Source organism: Papilio xuthus, unplaced genomic scaffold (assembly GCF_000836235.2).
Source record: "Papilio xuthus unplaced genomic scaffold, Pxut_1.1 DF828177.1, whole genome shotgun sequence".
In the NCBI taxonomy this organism is placed as follows: Eukaryota; Metazoa; Arthropoda; class Insecta; order Lepidoptera; family Papilionidae; genus Papilio; species Papilio xuthus.
In genome coordinates this window covers 3,049,223-3,074,630 of record NW_013530472.1, presented here as the reverse complement: position 1 = coordinate 3,074,630, position 25,408 = coordinate 3,049,223, and the positions used below count along the sequence as shown (strand labels likewise).

General features: G+C 33.6%; 3 protein-coding genes across 4 annotated transcripts in view; 1 reads left to right on the top strand and 2 right to left on the bottom strand.

Annotated features, from left to right (window-relative positions):
* Window positions 1–1,166: 1,166 nt before the first annotated feature.
* Copg1 (nonclathrin coat protein gamma1-COP) lies at window positions 1,167–4,934 on the bottom strand. The gene is made up of 2 exons (XM_013306932.1): window positions 3,491–4,934; window positions 1,167–3,276 (listed from the first exon to the last, which is right to left on the bottom strand). Exons 1-2 carry the CDS (start codon window positions 4,034–4,036, stop codon window positions 1,231–1,233), a joined length of 2,592 nt encoding a protein of 863 aa, XP_013162386.1. The 5' UTR covers window positions 4,037–4,934; the 3' UTR covers window positions 1,167–1,230.
* Window positions 4,935–5,422: 488 nt separating this feature from the next.
* Window positions 5,423–25,408, top strand: part of LOC106113806 (RING finger and SPRY domain-containing protein 1-like) — a 112,395-nt gene continuing 92,409 nt past the window's right edge. For both annotated transcript variants that reach the window (XM_013306790.1, XM_013306789.1), the window contains exon 1: window positions 5,423–5,593. The gene's annotated coding sequence lies outside the window, so the exon portion shown is untranslated. The remainder of the gene's footprint in view (window positions 5,594–25,408) is intronic.
* LOC106113804 (uncharacterized) overlaps window positions 8,838–25,408 on the bottom strand; it is a 101,693-nt gene continuing 85,122 nt past the window's right edge. The window contains exons 3-17 of the mRNA XM_013306787.1: window positions 24,777–24,836; window positions 24,291–24,427; window positions 23,893–24,086; window positions 23,575–23,703; window positions 22,343–22,463; window positions 20,132–20,407; window positions 15,235–15,427; window positions 13,779–13,907; window positions 13,403–13,634; window positions 12,081–12,257; window positions 10,820–11,016; window positions 10,407–10,522; window positions 10,098–10,184; window positions 9,799–9,963; window positions 8,838–9,448 (exon numbers count right to left, since the gene is read on the bottom strand). Coding sequence (XP_013162241.1) covers window positions 9,811–9,963; window positions 10,098–10,184; window positions 10,407–10,522; window positions 10,820–11,016; window positions 12,081–12,257; window positions 13,403–13,634; window positions 13,779–13,907; window positions 15,235–15,427; window positions 20,132–20,407; window positions 22,343–22,463; window positions 23,575–23,703; window positions 23,893–24,086; window positions 24,291–24,427; window positions 24,777–24,836 — 2,201 coding nt within the window. The 3' untranslated portion in view covers window positions 8,838–9,448; window positions 9,799–9,810. The remainder of the gene's footprint in view (window positions 9,449–9,798; window positions 9,964–10,097; window positions 10,185–10,406; window positions 10,523–10,819; window positions 11,017–12,080; window positions 12,258–13,402; window positions 13,635–13,778; window positions 13,908–15,234; window positions 15,428–20,131; window positions 20,408–22,342; window positions 22,464–23,574; window positions 23,704–23,892; window positions 24,087–24,290; window positions 24,428–24,776; window positions 24,837–25,408) is intronic.

Here is a 25,408-nt window from a genome sequence, read left to right as displayed (position 1 = left end):
TTTTTGACTACAGACGCCTATGGAGTATCGAATAAGTTTTGTACATACGTCGATTAATGTTGTTAATGGCTGGTTGTCATAATGACGGACTGTATTTGCATAACGAAACAACATTAACGAGAGTCGTTGTAGTGTGAGTTTGTCAATTTAAGTTTGATTAGTTTGACAATTCACTAGAGATGGGTTGAGTGAAATTGTTTACGAATATTTACCATTTTCGATGGTTGTTCTAATAGAATTTGCAATCGGAAATTTTGTTATTTTTTTTTTAAAAACAAGATAAGTAAATTTGTTTCTGTCTATTCCTAATTTATTCTTTTAAACTACATAAAAAATACTTAAAACCAAAAAGGGAGGTGTTGACAAACAAAAGCAATGTTTTTTTTTCATTAATTGTGGCATATATTTATATATATAATATGCCACAATAAATAAAAAAAATAAAAAATTAACAAAATACTGTTTGATCGGAAATCGAAAATTTTCATAACCGTTTTTACTCAACCCATCACTAAGGAACTGTCAAATGAATTGTCAAACTAATCAATCTTAAATAAACAACTAATGTATCCTATGTGTTCCTTCAGGCTATGTTCTTCATCTATGCCAAATTTCAACGAGATCAATGTAGCCGTTCCGGAGATACCTTCTAACAAATATCCATCCATCCATGCAAACATTCGCATTTATGTAAATAGTAGTTATAGACTTTAAAAAAATGTTTGATGTCTAACGTACTGCAGTGTCGCTCTCCTGACCGTGGTTAAAAGGTATCTACAGAAAAGATTTAAAACATACTGGGAGAAAACACGGGCTTCTAATTATGTTTTTATTTAAATAATACTAATGTGAAAAAGACCTTCAATCCAAACTCCAAGTTTTACCTAAGAAGCGGCTGCCCGCGATTTCATCAGTGCAGAATTAAAAAAAAGCTACCTATTAATTCTGCCTTCTCATCCAAGTCCTATCAAATTCGGTCCAGCCATTCTGAGGATTAAATCGACAGACGAAAATTTGTTTTTTGTTATAAGCTATTTTTTTGATTTTGATTGATATCACAAAAAGCACTCCAATTTTATTAATATGTTAAGATAACAAATAAAGTAACAAAAAATTCATCTTATTTATTTAAAAAAAACTTAATAATAATATGCATCTGACATGATTTTAACAATAAATTAACTTAAATAAAATTTATGATTTGACACAGGAATATACTTGTTTCTTAAATTATTCAATAGCAGCCAGTAAAAGTGAAGCTACAGCCTCATTGGGGCATCTAACAGTTAGTTGCATGGCAGCACCTGCTGAAGCTGGTATAATTTTAGCCACAAACCATACTGGAATGCCTTTACGCCAAGTTCCTAAACCACAGATTTTCTTGATAGTAGCCCCCTTTGCACAAGATTCCGGTAAACCTAAATGCTTGCACATAGCCTTTGCAACTTCTGTAACATTAAACTTATTCATGACAAAAGTATCCATTACTTCTTTTAGTGATTCTGCACTCTCCCAAGAATTGTCCCAGTCATCAGATGCTGGTTGAATTTTAAATTGTTCAGAACATCCAAATTCTATATCTTCCAAAGGATATGTATCTATATAAAAATCTCCTAAGTAAGGCTTCCCAGTTGCTGGTTCACAATCATACACTGTAAACTCAAGAACTGCTCCAAATCGTCCTACAGAGTTTAATGTATTTGTAGGAAATTCCAATACACAAAATATATTTCCTTTTCCTTTATAAGGTATACTTTCACATGGTACCTCACAAACAAGATTATATTCAGGCAGAACATCTAAACATATGTGAACTTTTCCAAGTAGTTGATAAGATAGTGTATTAAGACATTCAAATTGTAGAATCAAATGTTTGGCGTAAACATGCTTTATGCATTTTACTTGATACTCCGTGTCTGGTTCTGTCAGTTCAATTGGTTCACAAGTTTTAAATATTGGTCCAAATTTCTCAATGCATGGAATCACCTTCAGTTGTTCTGCATATTGCTCTTCCAAAGAAAGAATCTGACATGGTTCAATTTGTGGTGATTCTTTCTTGTTATCTTTAATATTTTCTACAATTGGAATTGTGTCCATGTTGAATGGCTCTTCTGGATGTGTATTTAAATGATTTTCCAGTTGTTTTGCTAATAACTCAAAATCAATATTTGGCACATTTGCAATGTAGTTATTGATAAGTTCTTGATTTCCAGTATCTAAAATGGTACTATAGAAAACTGCTCGATCACGAACTTCGCCATCATCATCCGTCTGGCATCTCTCAAGTATTACTTTTATACTGGGAAGAAGATCAGCACATGATGCTCCGAATCGAGCAAGTGCAGAAACAGCGGCAGCTCTTACTGCTCCGGAATCCAAAAGAATTCTGTTATAAATAAATCTAATATATTTTGAAGGTTGTCGAACCTTCGCACCCTCACTTCCTATAACATGTAACATACGCACTGCAAGAGATGTTTCATTAGAATATTCAATAAACTCACATAGATGATCAAGGCCTGTGTCCTTCGCATCTGGATATATCTCAACCAGTTCAATGATAGCATTTGCAATGGCCGTTTTGAATACCTTATCATTGGTCTCTTGAAGCATGCCAGACAAATATGATACAAGGAATTTTTGTTTCCGGGGATATTTAGAACAAATGCTGTCAATAGCCTGAAATACCAAAATTTCCAATCCATCTGATATTTCTGTCATGAAACTTGAGACTTTTTTCATTAGTCGCTCAACAGAACTCTCATTACAGGTTGTTAGCAGAGTTGTAATAGCAAGAATTGCGACAGTGTGGTTAGGGTCATGAATCAGTTGTTCAAGGTCAATTGAACAAATAATCACAGCTTTTGGATGTTTTGCAATAAGTCTTGCTAGAGTCTGTGCACCCACATACCTCACAGTTGCTTGTGAAGAGGCACAAAAGACTTGTAATACAGTACAAACTTCAGTAAGATCTCTTATATTTTTGCTTAAGCTCACAATAGCAGATGCTGCTTCATATATAACCATGTCTGATTTGCTACATAAACAAGATTCTATAAAATGTATATAAGGTCCTGAATCCTCAGTTTCATCCTCAGCTAGTTTAGCAACATGACGAATAAGAAGACAAACTGTATAATATGATGGAGAAAAAAGTGCAGATGGCAACAACTTTGTTACCAATTTCACCATGAATAAACGGTCATTTTTTCTTGAGGCAGAAATTACACCAAATGCATGATATGGTACCATGTCATTGGCAGAGTTCATGACTTCCTGTGAAACAAAGAAAAACATATTATTAGCAATTCATAAAATACAAACCTTCTTCCTTAAAATTACTTTATAATAATAATATACATAATTCAAAAGTAGGGATTATAACTGATTTATTTTTTAATCTTGTACCATTAAATTTACATTAATCCGATTTATTTGATTAAGATATTGTAATCTAAGATAACATAAAAGTGTATCAAATTATAATTACCAGAGCTTCATTCACCCATCTCTGAGACACATCTGATGTAGATGTAGACAAGTGCAGAGCAGAAACCAGAGCAGCTGAACTTATAGCTGGATTTCTATCAACTATAGCCTGTTTAATGTATCTCTCAATACTTTGCAACATTGACTTGTCGGTAATGCTGCACAGAGTTCTTATTGCCGCAGCTCGGAATAAGATTACTTTTCCAACCATATCCTTTGTTAAAGAAGAGGTAACAACAATTACATCTTGAGCTAAAGTACTTAGTTCTCTTATACTCAAATATACCAATCTGCGCATCATCACATCTTCTGATTGAAACAATTTTGTTATAGCAAAAAAAGTGGATGTAGCCTCTTCGGTTGTAAGATGTATCCCTTGGTTTAACATGACTAAGGTCTTAGTCAATATCTGGATACATTTCTCAGCATCCACTTGATTCGAGTTAAAGTATCGAACTTCTTGTAAAATATTAGTTTTATCCAACATTTGAAACATGTTCGTTCCACCATCGTCTTCTTCTTTTTTATCTTTACGAAAAGTAGCCATTCTTTATGTTTACGATGATACGAGAAAATGGTCTCCAAATATACAGATGTACATTAATCAATACAATGTACCCAACCATCAACAAAATAAAAATCGTTAAAGTAACATGTCAATGTCATTATAGACATGCGCCGATCGGGAGATCGAGTTACTGTGATCGAGCCTTACATTCCCGACAGGGTCGCGAGCAAGTCGCTCACTGCCCGTGAATGACCATCTGATATGAAGGACTTGAGACTCGCGTGATCGGTTCGGTTTCTGAGACCAAAATCTCTGTATAAAACATATCGTCATCTCTGTCATTGTCTTCGACAAGGCAGAGATGGCAATATTTTTTATACGGGGATTTTGGTCTCGGAAACTCACGTCAGTCAAGGTGAGTCAAGGTAAGGACACTGGCACAAAGAACACAGGTCAAGAACGGGGCAGATCAGATAGTTATCGCCCACTCAAGACGAAACACATTTATTGTAATTATAACATAAATTAATTGAAAGTGAACTACCGCAACCTATAAATAAAATAAAAAAACACATAGTATTGAGCGAAAGGAAAAATACTGTTTTACACTGACAAACAGAAATTGCTGTTTCCCGAAAGTTGAAAAAACAATTTTAAAGGAATTTTGTAACCATTGTAATATTGTAACAGGTAAAATACAAACATATGTTTAAGTCTATCCCTACAGTCAGCAATTCATTTTAAGTTAATGGTTGGATTTTACCACGTTCACGTTTATTAGTCAAATCCTTTTATTTGATACCCATGTTGAGGAGTTTGCGCAAAAATGTCATTCCCCATTTTGTGACGGGCCAGCTTGCACTTATAATGATAGTCAATTATAATTAAAAATGAGTTTTGTGGGACAATCCGTAAAATTAACCGCATCTGTGTGGTTTCCCTTTTCCTACATTTAAAATTCAATGAATTATGTCAATGATGGCAAACGAGAACTAGCCAGTGTTACCAGATTTTAAGAGATTATTTCACATAGTTTGTTAAAAACACAGCGGTTTTTGTCATGCTGTACAGTTGTCGATTTAAGTATGATTAGTTTGACAAGTGACGCCTATCAAGTATCCCATTAATTTTGTATGATGACTAATGTTGTACTTAGACCGTTGTCATATGTCTAACCGTACGCGCAAAACGAACAATTATGAACTATCGATCACCGATCTCACAATCAAAATTATCGAAGAAGTGAATTTGTTTTAAAAATTTTATTTAAATTGTTATTCAAAAACAATCAATCCAAAATTTTCGATTGCCAGTTTCATGAGAACTACCATCGAAAATCGAAAATATTCGTAGCCGATTTTACTCGACCCATATCTAGTACTTGTCAAATGAATTGTCAAAGTAATCATCCTTAAATGGACACACTATAGCTGTCTTGTGTTTTCTTTCATGACATTTTCTAAGCTTAAGTAGATTTTATAAATTTCGTGACAGTACTAACCGCGATAGCAACTCTTTTGTGACGGGACAAGTATATCAGTGTTTGACAATAGATTTGACCATATTCGCTAGTGTTGGATAACTGTTGTCGATATTGTAAGTATATATTTTTATGTATTTCATTCATTTAAAATAGAAGATATCTTATATTTTAATTACTCTTAACATAAAGGAAATGCAGGTTTTTAAATAAATAAACACAAATATAAAGATTTTTCGCCTTTATTACTTTACCAATCTACAAATTCATTTGTACAAGGGTATTTGAAAAATTGTTGGCATTTATTGCCCTAACACATACAATAGATTATAGTATTTTGATTTATAAATATTAATTACATAGAGCTAACATGGCTTTGTTTATAAACCTAAAACATATTTTTCGTTAATGATTCGCGCGGCGCTGCGTGGAATATACGCAATAATAACGAGAAATTTTAACTGTACTATAACAATTGATGTGTTGCAAAAACCACTAAGAATTCGCATTGTCGATAATATCTTACTATCTTTCGCAATGGACGACAACATATTTTATCTGTCGGCAGTGCGAATTCACAGTCTTACTGTAAAAACGAAAGTTATTTGTACGAAAGCTTCAACATAAAATTTAGCTTTGTTTATTATGGAAAACATATTAGCAATAAAGTGAGATTCATAATATACATTTAACATTTTCAAATAGTTTTTAATGATTAACGTAAATAGACATAAGTCATTAAAGTAAATCCTACATATCTATACAATGATTAGATATATATCATCCGTTTATTTTCAATATTATATTATTAATAATACTATATAAAACGAAACGCGGTAACGAAGATCTATTATTTTAAATATTAGTAAATGTTTGTTCATCCTAACAAGTAACAAGTTTTTACTATATGGAATATAGAATGACAATAAGTATATTCTCTATAAGTAAAGGAATAATTTATATAAATGGAATATAAATTATTTATACCTTGGCAAAAATAATAACACGCCTTAGGCGCTACAAATCAATAGGTGTATATTTAAATAAGCAACTGCCAAGCAGAAAAACAATATAGTATCACATTTCTGAACATAACTTCCAGTATCACCAAATTTATCATTTTGATACATTTACCATTACCACTTATAACTAATCACCTTGCCCCAAAAACCGTTTAACATTTCAAACCAAAGTACTAGTAAAGTTTAGGTATTATTTAAAATACGCGAATAAGCAAACAAAAAAGTTACAATGATAAAATTATTCACTACATCATTACAATCAATAGATTTTAATGTCTTTTTTCTAATCAAATTGTAACTATTATTATTAATAAATACCACAAGACTGTAATTATACAACATTTTCTGCTCATATGATTAATGTTTGCTACAAGACTACATCTACATGACGCTAGATTTTTTTTATTATATTATTTTAAATTTTAAATACATTCAATATCTTTATAACTTAGCTTCTATAAAATTTCCATAAAATTTCACCAACTGATCCATCCAATGTTACCAGTGTTAGAATCATATTTTCCTCTAATTTTTGTCTATGATAATGCCTTCCCACTTCACTGTTTTATTTACATCATATTAAAATTTACAAAAAACTGTAATTATATTATACATAGATAATTTTTTTATTTTAATATTCTAATTGTTTAACAAATGGCCAAAAATAATTTTGATTTTTCTCTACATTAGTGAACCTACACATTTCTTTTGTTCAATTTTCCAATAATCGATAAATTCATACGAAAAATTTTTAATTCTCATACTCTTAGACAACCATACACTATAATTTTAGTTATAAATGTCGAAATAATTTCTTAGACCATAGCTTATTTTCATTATGACTGTCAATGGCATTTTATGAACGATAAATCTTAAAATGTAAATATGTACCCTAATTTATGAGGTCAAAAAGATTCATAATATGTAATCCTTTTGCACCTTAATTATATATTAGAAACATTAAGCCTAAGCTGGCCTTTTAGCAGCTTTACAATTAAATATTTAATAAACATCTAACATCTACTGCAAAAGATAGGCAAAGGCCTGCTTTTCTCATTAACGAGTTACTTAGTACCATAGATCATTGCGATACCATGATAATAAACTCGTATCTCAAAACAATACTACTCTTTACATTAAAATGCATCGAATCTTACTAATAACAACATCGAGTTGCCTAGCATGGTACCTGCGCAGAATTCTCAAAAATACCTCTTCTAAATATTTTGAAATGTGTTTGAATTTTGGTCTCCCATTTGGTCATGTAATTGTGCGAATGTTTATTTATATTAAGGAATAAATCAGATATTAAATTTGATTTACATATAACAATCACAAACCACTGTAACCGAATGTTGATAAGTCACTGGTAATGCTGCCAAATATGAAAAAAAAACATATTATTTTTACGTGTTACTGTTTCGGAGTAACTACATTTTGGGATATAAGTTGCCTAGGCACTAAAATAAACTTACCTAGGCCGGCTTTGGAAATCTTTGCATACGCACTATTCTCTAACATTTAACTACTAATGGCTAGTAATTGTAATTTTTTTTACTCTAATATTTTTGCACTGGCAATACTTTAAAACGCACATGACAACTTATTTTTACCGCCACAGAGGTTTAAAAGGTTAAGGTAGACATTTAGATTTTATTTAGAATAACACCAAGTATGGGTTTCGCCGGACAATGATCTAGGCTAGATCTAGACCCCACAGGGCAGCTAACATTAATATGGTCTTACTCGAAGTAGTTTTTATATGTAATTAATATTTCTTGGTTTTTAAGGGTGGCTTTTGTACAACTGTGCCGATAACATGGTATAAGAAGTCCAATTTTGAAATGATATGTTTAGGCTATGGTTCTGAAAATACGTTTCATTTTACAATAACATTAATTTTGAATAATTCCATAGCTGCCGCTTGAAAAGCTAATGACATTTATCAAGTATTAAAATGGGCAGTATCTTTCTTCAATACAATGAAATATTTTTTATAATTCTATATGCGTTAATTTGTTTTTTAAAGTTGCCGCCATATAAATTCTTTATTGTCCATAATGTTAATTTAACTATAGCTGCCATATATGTTGTTTGCAATAAATTCATACTTTAATAACTTTTACATATAACTATGTTCAATTAATATGTTAACTAACATTTAAGTCTTATAACATATAAGGCTAGGCAAAGAAAAGAGCTTGAATTTTGAAGAGAATAGTATGATTTTTTTTATGTTAATTATTTCTGATTTTGTTGAGTTCTGTATTGTTAGAAGATACGTATTCTTTTAATACGTAAATTTACGGCGTAAGGTAACAGAAAAAGATTTGTAAAATTAAAATTAGAAGGCATTTATCTTTGGTTCGAACCCGTAAACATAGTTTAATATCTAATCTTTGGACTGTTTATTTTGGCTATCGATTTAATACATATTTGGAATATATCTTTGGATAGTTTTTAAATGAAAATTGCTTATTTGTTCTCCATGAAACGTCTTAAATATTCATTATATAAATATATTATTAATAGAAAAGTATTGTTAGGCAAATGTATTTATAAAACTTCGTATAGATATTAGTTGAAGGAAGTAATTAAGATTCCATCCATAGTGTGGTTGCAGCAATACTCAACCATGAATTCTTACGTATTTTAACGCTATAACAAAGAATATTCTATAAATTGCAGTTATTTCTTTCGACTACGTATTACAACATTTAATTTTCACATCGATTTTTTTTTCATGTACTTAACTTATTATATTTCTTCGCTTTTGAATCGAGCATATTTACCTCAGTTATAGAAACCGACAGGAGATAATATTATAAACATTTAAAATACATTACATATGACGAAAGTGTAGTTTGCATTTTTCTGTATCTGTCGAGTTCCGCTGCATGGCAAAGGCTACTGGATGAGGCTATGTTGGCAGGATACCACGATTTTCATCTGAAAAATATCAAAACATACATTATATTACCATAAAGCCTACTCCACGGGTGATATTTTAAAAATAAAACTATCACTGCTCGTTTGTCCCCTACTCATTAAAAAATTAGGTAGATTTTATTCTCGGAAACTTAGATTATTGTAATAATATATTTTACACAACAATCTTCAAACAAATTGCCTAAATCGTCTAGAATAGGTTCTAGGGTAAGCCCTACGTTTGTAGTCTACATCGTCTAAGGCCAATGACTATTTTACGTTGAGAAGCCTTGTAATCTTTTGTGCTGTCAATCAGAATTTTTAATTTTTTCTTTGCCTAATTCATATATATTATGTAATTATCGTGTTACCTAATCACCCCGTCAGACGTTCATAGCATAGTAAACCGGGTTCGGTGGCTGCGCCAGTGGTGAGGTAGCAGAGGGCGCTTGCGAGGAGGAAGCAGCGCCCTCTGGCGCCGCGCGGGACACTCGTGACGGCGAACCGGGAGCCGGCTGATACAGTGGTGGCGCCACCTATTATAAAACAAGAACACTTCTTCATTTTTCGAGGTTTCATAAGTGTTTGAAACCGATGTGAGAGGCGCTGCTATCGCGTTTGGTTTTATCAGAATAAATGTTTTTAAAGTTTATTTAGTATTTATTATTACCTTTTCTGAATAACAGATCATTTGTTTTCCACCGCCGGGTTGCGGAGCGGGCACTGGCCTGTATCTTGCCGGGGCTGGGCATAAGTTCTGTAAATATCAAAGGTTTATTATTAGATTTTTGTACATGTTCACAATTATTAGCGGTCTCAGTAAATAATCCAAATAATAAGGGTCGGATATTCAAATGCTAAAAGCAAATATTCTAAAACAAAACTAAAGTCTAGACAGATTATCTACTGTAAGGACTAAACAATATTTCATTCGCACCTCTCTGCCGTTTAGTTTCGTTGCATTTGATTCACGCCTCACCTGCAATTGTAGAGCGTGGCTGTAATGTGCCCGTTGCTGGAGGGCGACATTAGGCTGCGGCGTGCTAGCGCCACTGCGAGCTTGTTGCTGGTAGTACGATTGCATTTGTCGGTTATCTGGAATTTAAATGTAATAATAAACACCTACGATGCCGATAGTGCCGACTTCAAGTAGACTTACGGTCAACATATAAACTGTTACGTGCTTGGAAGTTGTCCATGTATGACGGGCTTTAAATAACTACGGACTACACCGACTTTTGTTTATAGATCAATGAAATCAAATTCCCATTTGCAGAATAATTTGCGTCTCACTTTAAAATTGAAGCCGATGCGTCGTTAATTATGGTGATTATGCAATGTTTCGATCGGATCTTAGAACAGTTTTATCAAGATATTTGATGTTAAACGTACAGTCGTTAGGCGGCCAATGTGCTGGGTATTCGTGTTGGTAGTGTTGGTGGCTGCTGTAGGGCACGTAGAGCAGCTGGTGGTGGCTGCGTATAGGCGGCGGGGACTCCGGTCGTCGGCAGCGTGACGCCGCACGCACCGGCGACGTCTGCTCGGAGCTCGTCTGCGAGCTATACAACTCCTGACTGCTGTCGGAACACCTACGTAGTTTTACATATTTGAAATGTAAGACACGTTCAAGATGTTTAGTAAACGCGTAGAATTGTTTTATCAGTGGATAATATAAGTTGCATGTTTGGAATCCTAAACATGTTTTCAATAACATATGCGTTTGAGAAAAGTATTATTTAAGTCGGATAATTGGAAATATATTTAATCTCGCAAACTTATGTTTACTGTTTCTTATTAGTTTTCACGAGAACTTCACGAGAAAACTTGTTATTATTAACAGGTAAAACCATCAATGTTAAGTTAAATTGAATCTACATAAATTAGTAGAAAATAACACAATATAAATGGAATGCATTGTAAAGTGATTAAACCGTTATTGTTTGAAATGTATCCACACAAGAACAAAGTGCGATAATGAACGTCCTCAAAAAAATGGAACGTGCAGATACGACAATAAACGGTGGTGTAAAAGGGACTTTGTTGTTTCCCGTACATCCGTGCGAACAAAGCCGGAGTCTAGGTCGGCATCCGGCTGTTTATCTGTGTTTCTCGCTATTTCTGATCCACGTGTTTTTGAAATAATCGCTAAAGGCCTGGTTGACTATCTGGGCCGCAATGTGCAGTCTCGCACTCGTTCCCATTTTCAATGGATGCAGGAGTCTCGGCATCAGAACGATTTGTTATGTTGCTTTTTTATTTAGGAAATAGTTGTAATTTAAAGCTGTTACTACCAGAATCAGTGTGAATCAATTCTATCAAAAAGTAATTGAAATCAGTATATTGTTTTTATATATTATATTTATTGCGAATATAGTTTGTTACGAATTGGACGTTACTTTCAAACTTTATAGCTATCAAATGCTATCTATAAATACTTCGGTTAATAGGGTAATAAAAGGTATAAATGTACATATTATAATATACCCAAACTTTATGGTAGCTCGTGGTTAGCTGCATGTCTTCAAGAGAAAAGATCACGCAGGGGTTAATTAACGTTCCGTCAAAACCTAAAATAGTGTTGTTATTCACCCAAAAACTGCACTAAAACTGCACTAATAGTTGAATGGTAATCGCTTAGTTATCTAATACTTACCCGATATTAGCGTAAAGGGAACAGTTCCTGAACACAGTTTCGTGTTGTCGCTGTTGGTACTGCGGATAGGGCGGCAGCATGTTCTGGGCGTGAGCATGACACATTTCCGAATGCTGTTGCTGAGGCATCGCGGTGTTGCTGCACTGACGCGAAGACACGTAATCTGTTGGCTTCATCCTAATAACAACAGATTACCGGTGAAATACTACGACCACACAGAACGCAGACGTGAAGGTAAGGGCAATTCCGTATTTAGTCCTATGATTGTGCGTGTCAGAGGTCTTATTTTGGTCCACCCACTAACTCTCATATTGTTCCATCTTTTGCTAAACCTAAGCGCGTCGGTAGCACTGAATGTTTGCAATAGTTAAATATATTTAAGATATCCAAAAAGGAAATTAACGTAGCAATGAATTATATTTAAAGTTTGATACCGTCAGTGCAAATGTACATTTTATTGAAGGTTTAACTTAGAATTACCCTTAGTTTACCCTTTTCCGGAAATAGTTGTTCCATGAGCAAATTAGCTTGACACATTAAATAAACGTGGGTTTAAGTTATTTGTACTAACTTTTATGCAGTTAAAACTGAACGTCGAATTAGATTAGATGTTTCGTAATTGTTCATTCATTGGATATTCTTGTATTTGTTTAAATATTTAATGTTGAACAAACTTTTAATGACTATACAAAAGTTATACAAAGAATGTAATTTGAAGCTCTAAGTTATCACGGAACTTAGCGTTAATTATTGTTACAAATACACAAAAACAGTTCCCAAAAAGTTGTTGAAATTATAAAGCAACTAGTTTTCGCCCGTGACTCCGTCCGCGCGAGATACTATAAATAATAGATACGGGGTAAAAAAATACAGAGTAGCCGATTCTCAGACCTACTCAATATGCTCACAAAATTTTATGAGAATCGGTCAAGCCGTTTCGGAGGAGTATGGGAACGAAAATTGTGACACGAGAATTTTATATATAAGACTAGCTGTCGCCCGCGACGGCGTCCGCGCGGGATTAAAAATAGATGTTGGCCGATTCTCAGACCTACTCAATATGCTCACAAAATTTCATGAGAATCGGTCAAGCCGTTTCTGAGGAGTATGGGAACGAAAATTGTGACACGAGAATTTTATATATAAGACTAGCTGTCGCCCGCGACGGCGTCCGCGCGGGAATAAAAATAGATGTTGGCCGATTCTCAGACCTACTCAATATGCTCACAAAATTTCATGAGAATCGGTCAAGCCGTTTCTGAGGAGTATGGGAACGAAAATTGTGACACGAGAATTTTATATGTAAGATTATTATAACTTACCAATTAGTATTAGTGCTTGTTCGGCTTTGCGGCCTTGAATTAAGATTAGCTTCAGAGTAATACGGCCAAGAGTACGTGGAACTGGTGCGTTGGCACGCGTGTGGTTGATGATGGGTGACAGCGGTGCTTGATGTTGGCTGCAGCTCATTCTGCATTTGCTGCAGCATATCAGTTGATGTTCCGAGCTGTTGCTTCACGGCGATGCCTCGGACCGCAGGTCGACGGTGGAAACCTAATTATACATACATACATGCATACAATACTTATACTCGTTTTTGACGTAGGAACGTAATAAGCAATTAAAATGGATTTAAACATGTTTTTTTTTATTTGGAATGAATAAAACATTAAAATGGTGGGAAAGCAGTTTTCTTACCGTAGTCATCATGTTCATCATCACTGCTGACGGGATGTGAATCCTGGCCATATCGTTGCCGAATGCGCTCAGTTCTCGGGGCGGTTGCTCTGGCGAATGCAGCCAATCCATCATCGCCATCGTTGGCGCCTTTCGTAACATAATGTATATATTTAGCTTAGTCTACTACTCTATTCATTTTTTTTAAAGGTCATACTTAAGTCATTTTAAGAGATAAGAGGAAATTAAAAAAAATATAGGCTAAGTTTAAGGACGTTCACAACAGTAATACCATGAATATCTTTTGCCATTCGATTGGCTTTTGTGACTTTATATACTTTGAACATACGATTATTATAAAGTTGTAAGCATTTTAATTTGCAAAAACTGTAACCCATTTACTTAAATATTATCATTGAAAACAGTCTCAAAACATAATTTCGGTTGCCGTTGTAAGGTTGCGTGACTTTGTTCTACTTTTTTTTAGTATTTTCTCGTTGTTCTGAAAAGTAATTTTAATTAAATAACATTTTCATTTACATTTACGACCTCGAATAATTCACAAAACAAAAAAGTTGAAAAATTATATCATTGTTTTCATATTATTTTACTTTATACTTGAATTTTTATAAAAACAAAAAATAATTTAGTTTGATGGAAAATTATGATAGAATTTTTTGGCTGTTCATAATTTTTAAAAGTTTCGAGAAATCGTGAACCTATTAACTGATTTTAGTGAGATGTTTTTCTTTTATTTTTATTATACCGATTTTTTCATACTAAAATGATACCGAACATAAATGATAAGAACATCACAAATAAGACGAACATAGCGGCACATTTAAGTTAACTAGTGAATTAACAAGATAGATAAATAGTTTGTTAGTAAAACTGCTACATTCAACATGCATCCAATAGTTGTATAAAAATAGGCGATGCCACGGAGTTGATAGCTTCATACAAATTCATGAAACGAATTAACCGCACGAAATGGTACTTCTAAATTGCTGAATGGCTAATACGCGATGGTCTTTACCAAATACCATTCATGTTCTATACTTATTAAATATTTTATTTATTAATTTTTTCATATGAAGAAGCCTACTTTATTTGTCTTACTTCATTAGTTGTTTATCAGAAAATGTTGCAGACTCAATTTAGTAAGGCAAGGTCGTTGTTTTTATGTTTAATCGATACTAATGAGAAAGTATCTGCTACGACACGATAAATGGAAGGACATTCTTAGTTACTTTATGATCTTAGGATTAATGTTTATTTTTTATGTGTTTACGACATTGATTTTTGTTTCGTAAAATATTCGTGAACTGTAAAGAAGTATGTTGTATGAATTCATACTAAAATGCAGTAGAAATCCAGAGTTATAAACATCATGAAATAAAAAAACGGTGGTTTTTAAAAAATATTCTCTAATTTGTTTCATATGAGATTACTATCTCAAGGGTATAGTTACTCTTACCAGGAGTTCCAGCGACTACGTCCGGTGCTGGAGCATCATTATGATTTTTGTAATCGATGTTAGTAGCAGCTGATGCCGAGTTCCTGTCTCCCGGTGCCATGTAGTAGAAACCCTCGTGGTGAGCGGCACTCCCAACACACGCTGTTAGCGGCGCTAGTGTAGACAGGAATTGACGTCGAGGTTCCGGTCTTGGCTGTACATATGGATTAGCTTATTTTTCATTGACAGTTGTTGCTGTCGATTCTACTGTCACTCGATCGTGGCGTCATAATTGGTCTTAGTTATATACACTTGCACATCAGTCTGGACTCCGAAAGAGATTTTAGAAGTAGCAAGAAGTTGTTGACAGTATCAAAGTGTATCAAACTACTGAGAAGAGATTCTATCTTAACTAGGAAAGTCCCTTTTATACGTAACCAGAATGTTTCGGAGAGTTTGTTTACGTTTCGGGGAAGAAACACTTCATGGAGTGCAAGACGTGTCTCCGCATCCGTTCATTTGCATTCTACATCTACATCGTGCACTTGAATTTTTAAAAAATTTTAATCTCCAGGATCACAAATATTTGTTTATTAAGCTAGAAATTTAAAATACACAAAACCTACTTACTTAATAACGCTCTACCAGCGACTTTTTATTATTTTTATAAAGGGTTCTATGGATTTTTTTTTAATAAAAATTGCGCTCAAACATGATCCCATCTGATGTTAAGTAAAGATGTAGCCGAAAGATGGTATTCTCTAGTTTTGTAAATACCTATTCACCCTAATCTTAAACTGAGACGATCACATGTAAGCAATCGAAAAAGCAAAGTCTATTCAATTAGAGCACGCTATTTAATTAGGCAAAATACTGCCAGATTTTATAACTAAAGAAACAAGGGCTTTTAAAATTCACAATTCTTGCATAAAATCAATATTTCAATATCGGTCAGTCGAACAGAAAATAGTAGCTGTTGTAGATTACTGACAGATATGCATTGGATACTTTTACCAAGAAAGATCCACTCGATACGTTGCCGAAATAGAATTTCGACGAAACTCGTTTTCCGACGTATTTTGCCGTGGTATTCGATTTGTTAGCGCTCCTATATGGGAACTCATTCGAAAAAAAAAACCATACGGAACATTGAACGTAAAACTTTGTCCAAAATTTTACTTTGATCTCATGAGTCTCTTTTTTACTGTAACTTGTGTTAAATATTATTATTGGCTATATTGCTGTGGAAAGTAGCTTTATGTCACCTCTCTTACTAAATACGAATTTGAATATCTTTGTTAATATCTTGTAACCGTGGTTCAATTGCCGTGAAACTTTTAATAATAGGTTGAAAATTTGTACTTATATAAATGCCACTTCAATGGAAATCTACGGTAACACCATAAAGGATATTTAAAAAAGTATTGGAAATTTGATTTCGTTACATTTATTGAGTTCGGTATTTTGCTGAGCGTATTTCGAATTTCAGTCACAAATTAATTGCTCCATCACATGCATCGGAATAGCCAGCGGGTATGGAGAATGTAAATCAGTCAATAAACACCTTTACCGTTCGTTTTTGATACTCCAATTCTCTGCTGCTTTCGTAAAATATTGTTCTTTTTTTAAAATATCATCAATAAAATGCATATATGCATAGATATATCAACTGCAATGGAAATTATACTTAATATTTATTTATTTCTTCATTTAAAATAGTATATTCTGCAATTTCTTCCTTACATATCTCTTTCACAGTAACAACCCGAGAAGCAACTTTCATGGTTATCACTCATTTTTAGGGTTACGCACCTTCTGTCTATCAAGACCCTTTTTATTCAAACTTCGTAATGACAAAAAATCTGAATTTTTAAGATGTGATTGTTTTACCATCGATGTATCATCTTCAATTTAAATTTTAAATAAATCGCAATTTACAGCATTGAAAATGATATCTAGCCTAACTGTTAATAATTTTCGATGCTATATATCTTAGTAAATTGACAATTTTATGACAGTTCTGATAAATTATCCCCTTAACGAGAAATAATGGTGTGGGATATTGACAAATACTGTTGATTTAATGTTTTAGTATTATAACTCGTACGTACTATGATAGATATAGGATTGTGATTTGGAGAGATATACATACAACAAAGAGACTTGATAACAATGTAAATGGACTTAAAACTTTTAAAATACCTAGATTTCTTAAAATTGTTTGGTTTAATTGTGATGATTCCACAAAGCTTCATATAGAAAGTAAAGTAATGGAATTAAGATAGGACGAGAACAATTTATATCTTGTACTCGTAAAAGTTATCGCGGGTCATAAATACGCAAGATCTGGACATTTGTATGAGTCTAGTAATTAAGTCTCGGATCGAAATTACGCAACTGTATTACGCCGTTGTCATAATGCTGTTCACTATGTAAGCTTGGTAAAAGAACATGATAAACAAATATAGTTTGAATGTAGTGTTAATAAAGATACGGATTTTCTTTTCTATATTTGAGTACAGGCTACAACAACAAAACCCACACACGTATTCCAAAGGGGAAGGAAAAACCATGGACCTCAATTTGGCGCGGTCCTGATGCCTTTCTCGCTTCTTCTACATTCATACTTCTACGCATACATGCACGTCGGTAAGCGCACAATAGGCTACAGATTAAATCTTGTCTAACTATATGGGATAAATGAATATTATGTCCGCCACTTTGGACTTAATAGTGGCTTAAAATATAGGCTTAGCTGTTTTTACTTAATAATTGACGTTTAAAAAAATTAAGTTTAAAAGACGACATTTAAAAAAAGGAAAAATTTGCTTGGACGTATAATAGAAGTGAAACTTCAACGGACGAATGGAAAAAAAAATCGCAACGGATAAGTGGAAAAACTAATCGCAACGGGAAAATGGCAGTAGCAACAAAATTTCAGTTTGAAGTTTTGGAAAGTACGTTAACAATCAGCCCGTAAAATGAAAAGGAAAAATCCTAAAACTCTCCGTTTATAAAGAAGGTTTACTTATAAAAGTTAATATACACAGCCTAAATCTTGTCGGAGTTGATAAAATACCGAAATGACGCAGACTTGTTAATCCTTTTAGTTAAGTTCAAGTTATGTGTTAAGACGCGGTCTTTGTGTTTATTCTCCAAAGTAATTTTATTTCATAACTCAAATACATTTCTAAGAATTTCGTATTTTTGCACTTACGATTTTTTAGAACTTCGAACTTACATTTCATAAACTCAATTTTTGTCGATTTGTTTAAAAAAGAAGATATATAAATTTTTGGACAACGGTTCCGGCAGTGAAAATTTGATTTAATATCTGAAGGTATTGTTTAAAGTTAATTCATTTAATCGTATAAAATCTAAAAATATGTGTCATTAAAATATTACTTTGTCTGGGGTTTTAGGAATATTAATTAAATGTAAATATTTGGCTGTAACTAAATATTGTCGTTTATTACCATTGTATCAGATACGAAGAAATAAGCTTCTGCAAATAATTTCTATTTAATCCAAAGGTTTGCGGTCTGTACCGAACCTAGTATCGTCGTAGTATCGTAATCCAATAGGATTGGATTAAAACAACTACGTTTACTTTGTTGCGTCCGGCCGGCGCGCGTGCTAATTGTTGAGCTGCGATGCTGAAATTCTATGTGCCGAGTTCAATATTGGACTGTTCTATCATGAATTATTCTATCTCTAAATCACGTAACTCTAATCTATTTCAAACGATGTTTATTTTATACATTTGTAATAATATTGCTATGATGTCTAATAGGAAATTAAATCTTAGTTAAATAAAATATTTTCCATATAGTTACATAAGTCGTATTTAAAGATCAAAATACCTGAACAATTTATTTATTTTTTTGAATCAAATTATTATTTTACATAAGTTTCAACAATAATATTCATCACAACGTTTTAAAAAACAAAAACTTTTTAATTAAATTTCCATCAAGAAAAAGAGATATTTTGAGAAAAGAACGAGAAAACGGATTACTAAAACTACTTTAAATTTTTTAAGAAGACAATGTAAAAATTTAAAGTGCATCTGGAATAAGATGCCGTCTTCGAGCGATTCGACAGCGCTTTAAATTTTTTTTTTTTTGGGAGACTAACCGCAACACAACACTTTTAGGGGTCTGTTCTAAATCGAAGGATTTTTTAGAATCATATTTTTAGTGGTACTATTATTTATTTTACTGTTGTGGCATTTGTTTAATAAATTACATTGTTGCTAGGAAGTTTTATGGTTGAATAATCAAGTAAAAAATAAACCCAAGTGTCTGTTTTGATCAGTATCCAATTGAGAGTCGACGTCAGTCAGCTATGAAAGGAATAATTTGAAAGTCAAATTCGTAATTAAGTCCTTTGAACGAGATAGCAAAAGATTGGAAAAAGAAGTCATAAAAATTACCAAATAACGAAGATAAACAGAATTATTTACACTTTATTTATCAACGCGTTGACTTTGTTAAATACAACGTTATTTTTCGTCTACGGTATTTTCTTTATCGCCCTTGCGATATCCGAGCAATACTGAATAGGTTATAGTCGTGGTTTAAATGTCTGGAATTGCTTTGATGGCTTGCACCGAGGAATTTTCATTATTATTGAATTCTTCCCTGGTTGCGACTTACGCTCAGTTATTCTGTCGATTTACGTGCTAACATCGTTCATAAGTTTGAAGTGCATCAATTTTTATATTGGTTTTTTGTGCTCTGCGTGCTTCTTATAAAATAGTTGACAAAAATATGATCGCATATCGTCGGGAAATTCATCAAGGAAAGGTTAGTTTCTTACAGTATAATGGCTAAGCTTTTATAAGGTTATGTATTTTGATCTCTATTAGTTTTTTTTCTTGATTTAATGTAAAAATATTTCATGTGAAATCTCTTACCTTTGGTTGTTCTTGATGAACGTCACCCAGATCCGGTGGGTGCTGTCGTACGAGCATTGGTGCTGACAAAGTAGAAGATGACGAGCTGGAGGAAGCGCTTCCAAATGCTTTCTCACTGTTCTTATCCATTGTGAATGATTTGTCGCTGGATTTGTCGCTGCTGTTAGATAATTTATCAACACTGACGGTGGCTGGTGATGCGCGGTCTTCGGCGGGCTCGTCTTCTACGTCACAAGTGAGAAGACGTATACGTTCAGCCAGCGATGTTGTTTCTTGCTGTAAAGATTACTTTCCATAAGTGAAATGTTTTCGTTTGATATAGAAGCTTTTTTGTATGTACATTAGCGTATATCTCAAATCTTTGCAGATTTTTATCAGTCCTGTCTTAAGTACAAGATAACGTTAGTAAGTTGGTAACTCATTGTTATAAATTAGTAAACAGATTTTTATAAGACAACTTTGAATAATTACTACGATAAAACTCAACTGATATGAAAACGGCTAAACACTCACGTATATTCGTCCGATGGCGGCACCGACTAATGTCGAGCCCATCGGGCCCCTTCATCAGGATGAGTGGTACTGGTATTATTTCGCGCACGCGGCCCGTCGCTCACTCAGTCAGAAACTAGTCGGTGCCGCCTCCGGACGAATATACGTGAGTGTTTACCCGTTTTTATATCAGTTTAGTATAATGTCTCACGAAAGTTTTAATAATTTAATACGATAAAACTCAATTAAAATTACACCCGTCTGTTAAAATAAAAAAACAGAACAATAAACGTTCTTGTTGCAATTCGCAATATATTTTTAACCCTAATTAATCTGTCAATATAAGCTTCATTTATTTTCCCACTGTCTACTGCGCCAGATTGTACAAACTTAATTAAATAGTAAAAAGCGCTTTTCAATTACTCCATTTGCGTGCTTATTTTAATCGTTTCTTATTTAATTAAAAGTGATATATTTTAAGTGCTTAATACTTAAGATATTTCAGTTCCCTAAAGAATTTAAATTAACTTTAATCAACAACATCTTGATTAATTTCATATACTTTGCAATGTGTACAGTTTAATATTAACTATCATAATATTATCCTCCTCCTAAATTAGCGTCGGTGGCGCAGTGGTCAAGCACTTGACTTGCAATCTGCAGGTCCTGGGTTCGAATCCTGACATGTACTAATGTGTTTTTCGATTTCCGATTTACATATGTACATTTATCCGACGTTGTTACGGTGAAGGAAAACATCGTGATGCAACCTGCACATATCTGAGAAGAAATTCAAAGATATGTGTGAAGTCAACCAACCCGCACTTGGCCAGCGTGGTTGACTATGGCCTAATCACCCTTAACTTAGGATATGCTCCGACCCCTCGGTGGAGACGTATAGTGAGCTGATGATGATGAATATTATCCTACAATCTGTTTATTGAGCAAAAATTTGGTAGTTAAATACAGGAATACGGGTTCTGCGCACACTTATGCGCTTGTTTTCTCCCACCCGTACAGTACACGGTATAATTTTTTCCGTGGATTTTATAAATTTGTCCTCTACTCTTTGCTTAAGTATTCATCCGATTATGTTGAAATTTTGGTAGGCTAGGCTGTTCTTTTATAAAAAAAGTCAATGGTCTATTTCAGCAATATCAAAAAATCTTAAAAAGTAACGATGAAATTGAATATACATTCAAAATATAATAAATACTAAAATGTTTTGGTAACTTGATAAACCGCTAACCGGCTTCGCATAGCATCGATTATGCGTTAGTTAATAATTGTTTCTATTATGGAATATTCACGTTAGTTCGACAATTAATATCATTGTTAGGTTTCGATGAGATATTCGCACGCTCGTAATCTGCGCTGTGATATAAATTGAATCGGATAAATGTCAAAGCCGCGCTCGCTGCCGCAGTTGCAATGAAATTGCTAATTACATTGCTAACTAATTTAACATACCTTACGCTTGGATGACGAGGGAGAGATTGTTATGCAATTTGCATCCCATTATTTCACACCGCAAGTTTTACATTAAGGGAATTAGAAAGAAGTGAACAAAGATACATTTATTTGATTTTCAATTTTATCTATTTTTATGCGATTTTTACAGGAAATAATTATATTTCATTGATTTTACTGCTTTTATATATTTGGAAAGTTGATTGTTTAAATGTTCCTTTTAATTGCTTCTAGTGATTACATACTTACCTTTGCTTGTTGTTTCTTCCTTGCCTCGCTGCGCAGTAATGAACAACGAAGAGCGTTTCTTTCTGCAACGCGTCGTACAGCCACATCTTCTGCTTTCGGTCGCACACCGGCGTCCCAAGCCCTGGTTTGCATAAAGGAAATCAATACGGTCAACATTTACCATGAATCCTTATCCACTATGTAGTCAATTACATCAATATCTATACATTTACAAAGCTCCAGATATTTGTATAGATCTTCGGTTTTCAAAATACATATAGTATGCACGATAATGAATGAGTGTTTATGATTGTCACAGTCATCATCATCAGGTCACTATACGTCCCCACCGAGGGGCTCGGAGACTACCCTAAGTTAAGAGTGATTAGGCCATAGTCAACCACGCTGGCCGAGTGCTGGTTGGTTGACTTCTCACATATCTTTGAATTTCTTCTCAGATATGTGCAGGTTGCATCACGATGTTTTCCTTCACCGTAAGAACGTCGGATAAATGTACATATGTAAATCGGACATCGAAAAACACATTGGTACATGGCGGGATTCAAACCCAGGAACTGCAGATTGCACAGTGAAAATAATGTTGATGGTTTATGAATGTAAATGAGAGATTTAAATGAGAATTTTATATTTATTGCTCTTTGTGACTTTAAAGCTGTAAAATTGATTATTCATAGTTCAAGCTGAAGTAATCGGTGTTATTAAATGAAGTGAAGAAGTAATTTGAGTACAACAAGTACACTTGATAAGTAGGATCGCTTTTCATTAAATACAGCAAGCGTTAATTGCTCCGAGAAATTCTCTTATTACAAATTTAAAGGTTTTGATTTTACCTTTAAATTTATATTTGCTAATTAAAAATATCGGAATTGATTTTGTAATTCCACTCTGTTATTTACGCTTCGACTATTTTCAGAAATTATTTTAAAGATTTTAATAAACTTGAAAGGAAACTGACAATTGATATACAAATTATTGGATAAAATGAATCCAACAATCCTTAAACTATAACTAACACAAGGTTAAAACTAAGGCTCCTACAAGAGGTGAAAGTCCAAGAGTGGACTAAGCTAGCTGGTGGCCGAGACTGTCAGAACTCTTCAAACGATTAGGCAGTTTAGACCTGTCCTAGTAAAATTATAAATCTTGGGCAAGAAAATAGTCTTTTGTAATATGTTGTGATTCCATTTTTGAAATTTAGTAAGTAAAGAAACAAATAGAAGTTTTCTGATTACCTCAATGTTTCAGAAGTTATAAGTTGAGGTTCAATGGCGGGCGGCGGCGGCCTGTTACTGTTGAACAATTGTTGGACAGCTGAGTTTGTCTTCGGTGTCTGAATTGTAAGGATCAATGGTGTTTCCAATCTATAACAAGAAAAATTTCACCTATTATAAAACCTACTTGGGCAGATAAAATGACACAAAACCACATGACCAGACACTGTGGTGACATTTTTTTGATATTGGTACTATTGAGCCACATCACTTCCTCAGTGGGTCAACTCATTTTGTCGGTCTATAGTGGGACGGACTGCATAATTTCTTAAGAATTACCTATGTGTAGGGGTAGGGGTGGTTTCTTTCTGGATGGGTGTCTCGTCGTCTGACTCTTGAACTGACTCTGGCTCCGTCTGTGGAATCGGCTCTTCCTCATTGGACTCCTGAGGTCTTTCCACGAAGCGGACAGACCTGGGCGTGACTGAGCCGTCTTCATCGCTGGCAGTTGTTGTTGATCTCTGATCGTCGTTCTGTTAAAATAAAATCCTTGTTTATTATGTAGAAGAAAAAGTGAAAAATAAATATTTTCATTCTACAATTTTTTCGTTAGGTAAACTCGATTCTCGACACTCGACGTAAAATGAAAATCTAATCCGCCGATCGCAGTAACCGCAAACTCGACTCGAGGAGAACTAACAAGGTGAACTTTTGTTTTAGTATTTTAAAATATTTACTTGTTCGTTGAAGTCCTTATCAGCGTCAAGGGATTTCCACAGCCGTCCCCCCTTGAGAATGCCTCCTCGACGGCGGCGTAGCGGTGAGCTTTCGGTTGACAGTTTACCCTCACTATCGGGGGCATCACTTTCTTCGCCTGATTTAAAATCAAATAAGTTTTATCTTCTAAATTTCGTTTTTAAATTACCTGCCATACTAAGAGCTTACGGTAACCTTTAGTGTAGATTTACTGACATTTATAGATAAACTGGTAACATTGCTATTAACTATATTAAATCTTACTAATATTATAAATGAGAATGTTTGGATGGATTGAAGTTTGTTAGAAGATATCTTCGGAACGACTATAAGGATGTTGGTGAAATTTAGAATAGATGTAGAACAAAATCTGTAGGAACACATAAGCTGCAATTTTTTTTTGTAATTCTGCGCTGACAGAGTCGCGAGCAAAAGCTAGTGAAGTAATAAAATGTAAAATGCATTACTTGTAAGAGGTGCTGGTGGATCTGTTTGAGTTTCTTCAACACATGTCTCTGGAGGGCATTCTGAAACAACAGAAAAATGATTTACTAACGACGACAAATAACTTTATTGACATAAAATACTCATTTACAAAGAATATATAAAATATTTTAGATTCGAAACATAAACAGTTCGGTAAAATACAACTATAGTATTGTGAAAGTATAAAATTTTAAGTAAACCTCGGCCTAAATATTCCTCGTATTTTTTTTTTAATTTTCTTAGAAAACACAAACTAAATATTTCTATTATAACTCAACGTACTATTTATTTGTACAAATACTCTTTTCCTACAAACACTTTATTGCAGTAATTATTTTCTAATAAATTAACTTCCTAGACCGCATCACAAACTAAATCCTTGTGTATTTTCTTTCACAGACCATAGTTGATACTCCATTGTACTCGAAGCACAAACTCTTATTAAGTGTCTGGAATAAAAGAAGTGCTCCAACTCAGAACCAATTAAGAAATAAATGGAACGATTAAATTCTCTTTGTTTTAATTTGAAAAATGATTCATTTTCTTAAATAACGAAATAGGTCAGGCCAATATGCTCTTTTTGCTACTGTTTACAGTATAATTTGCCAGTATG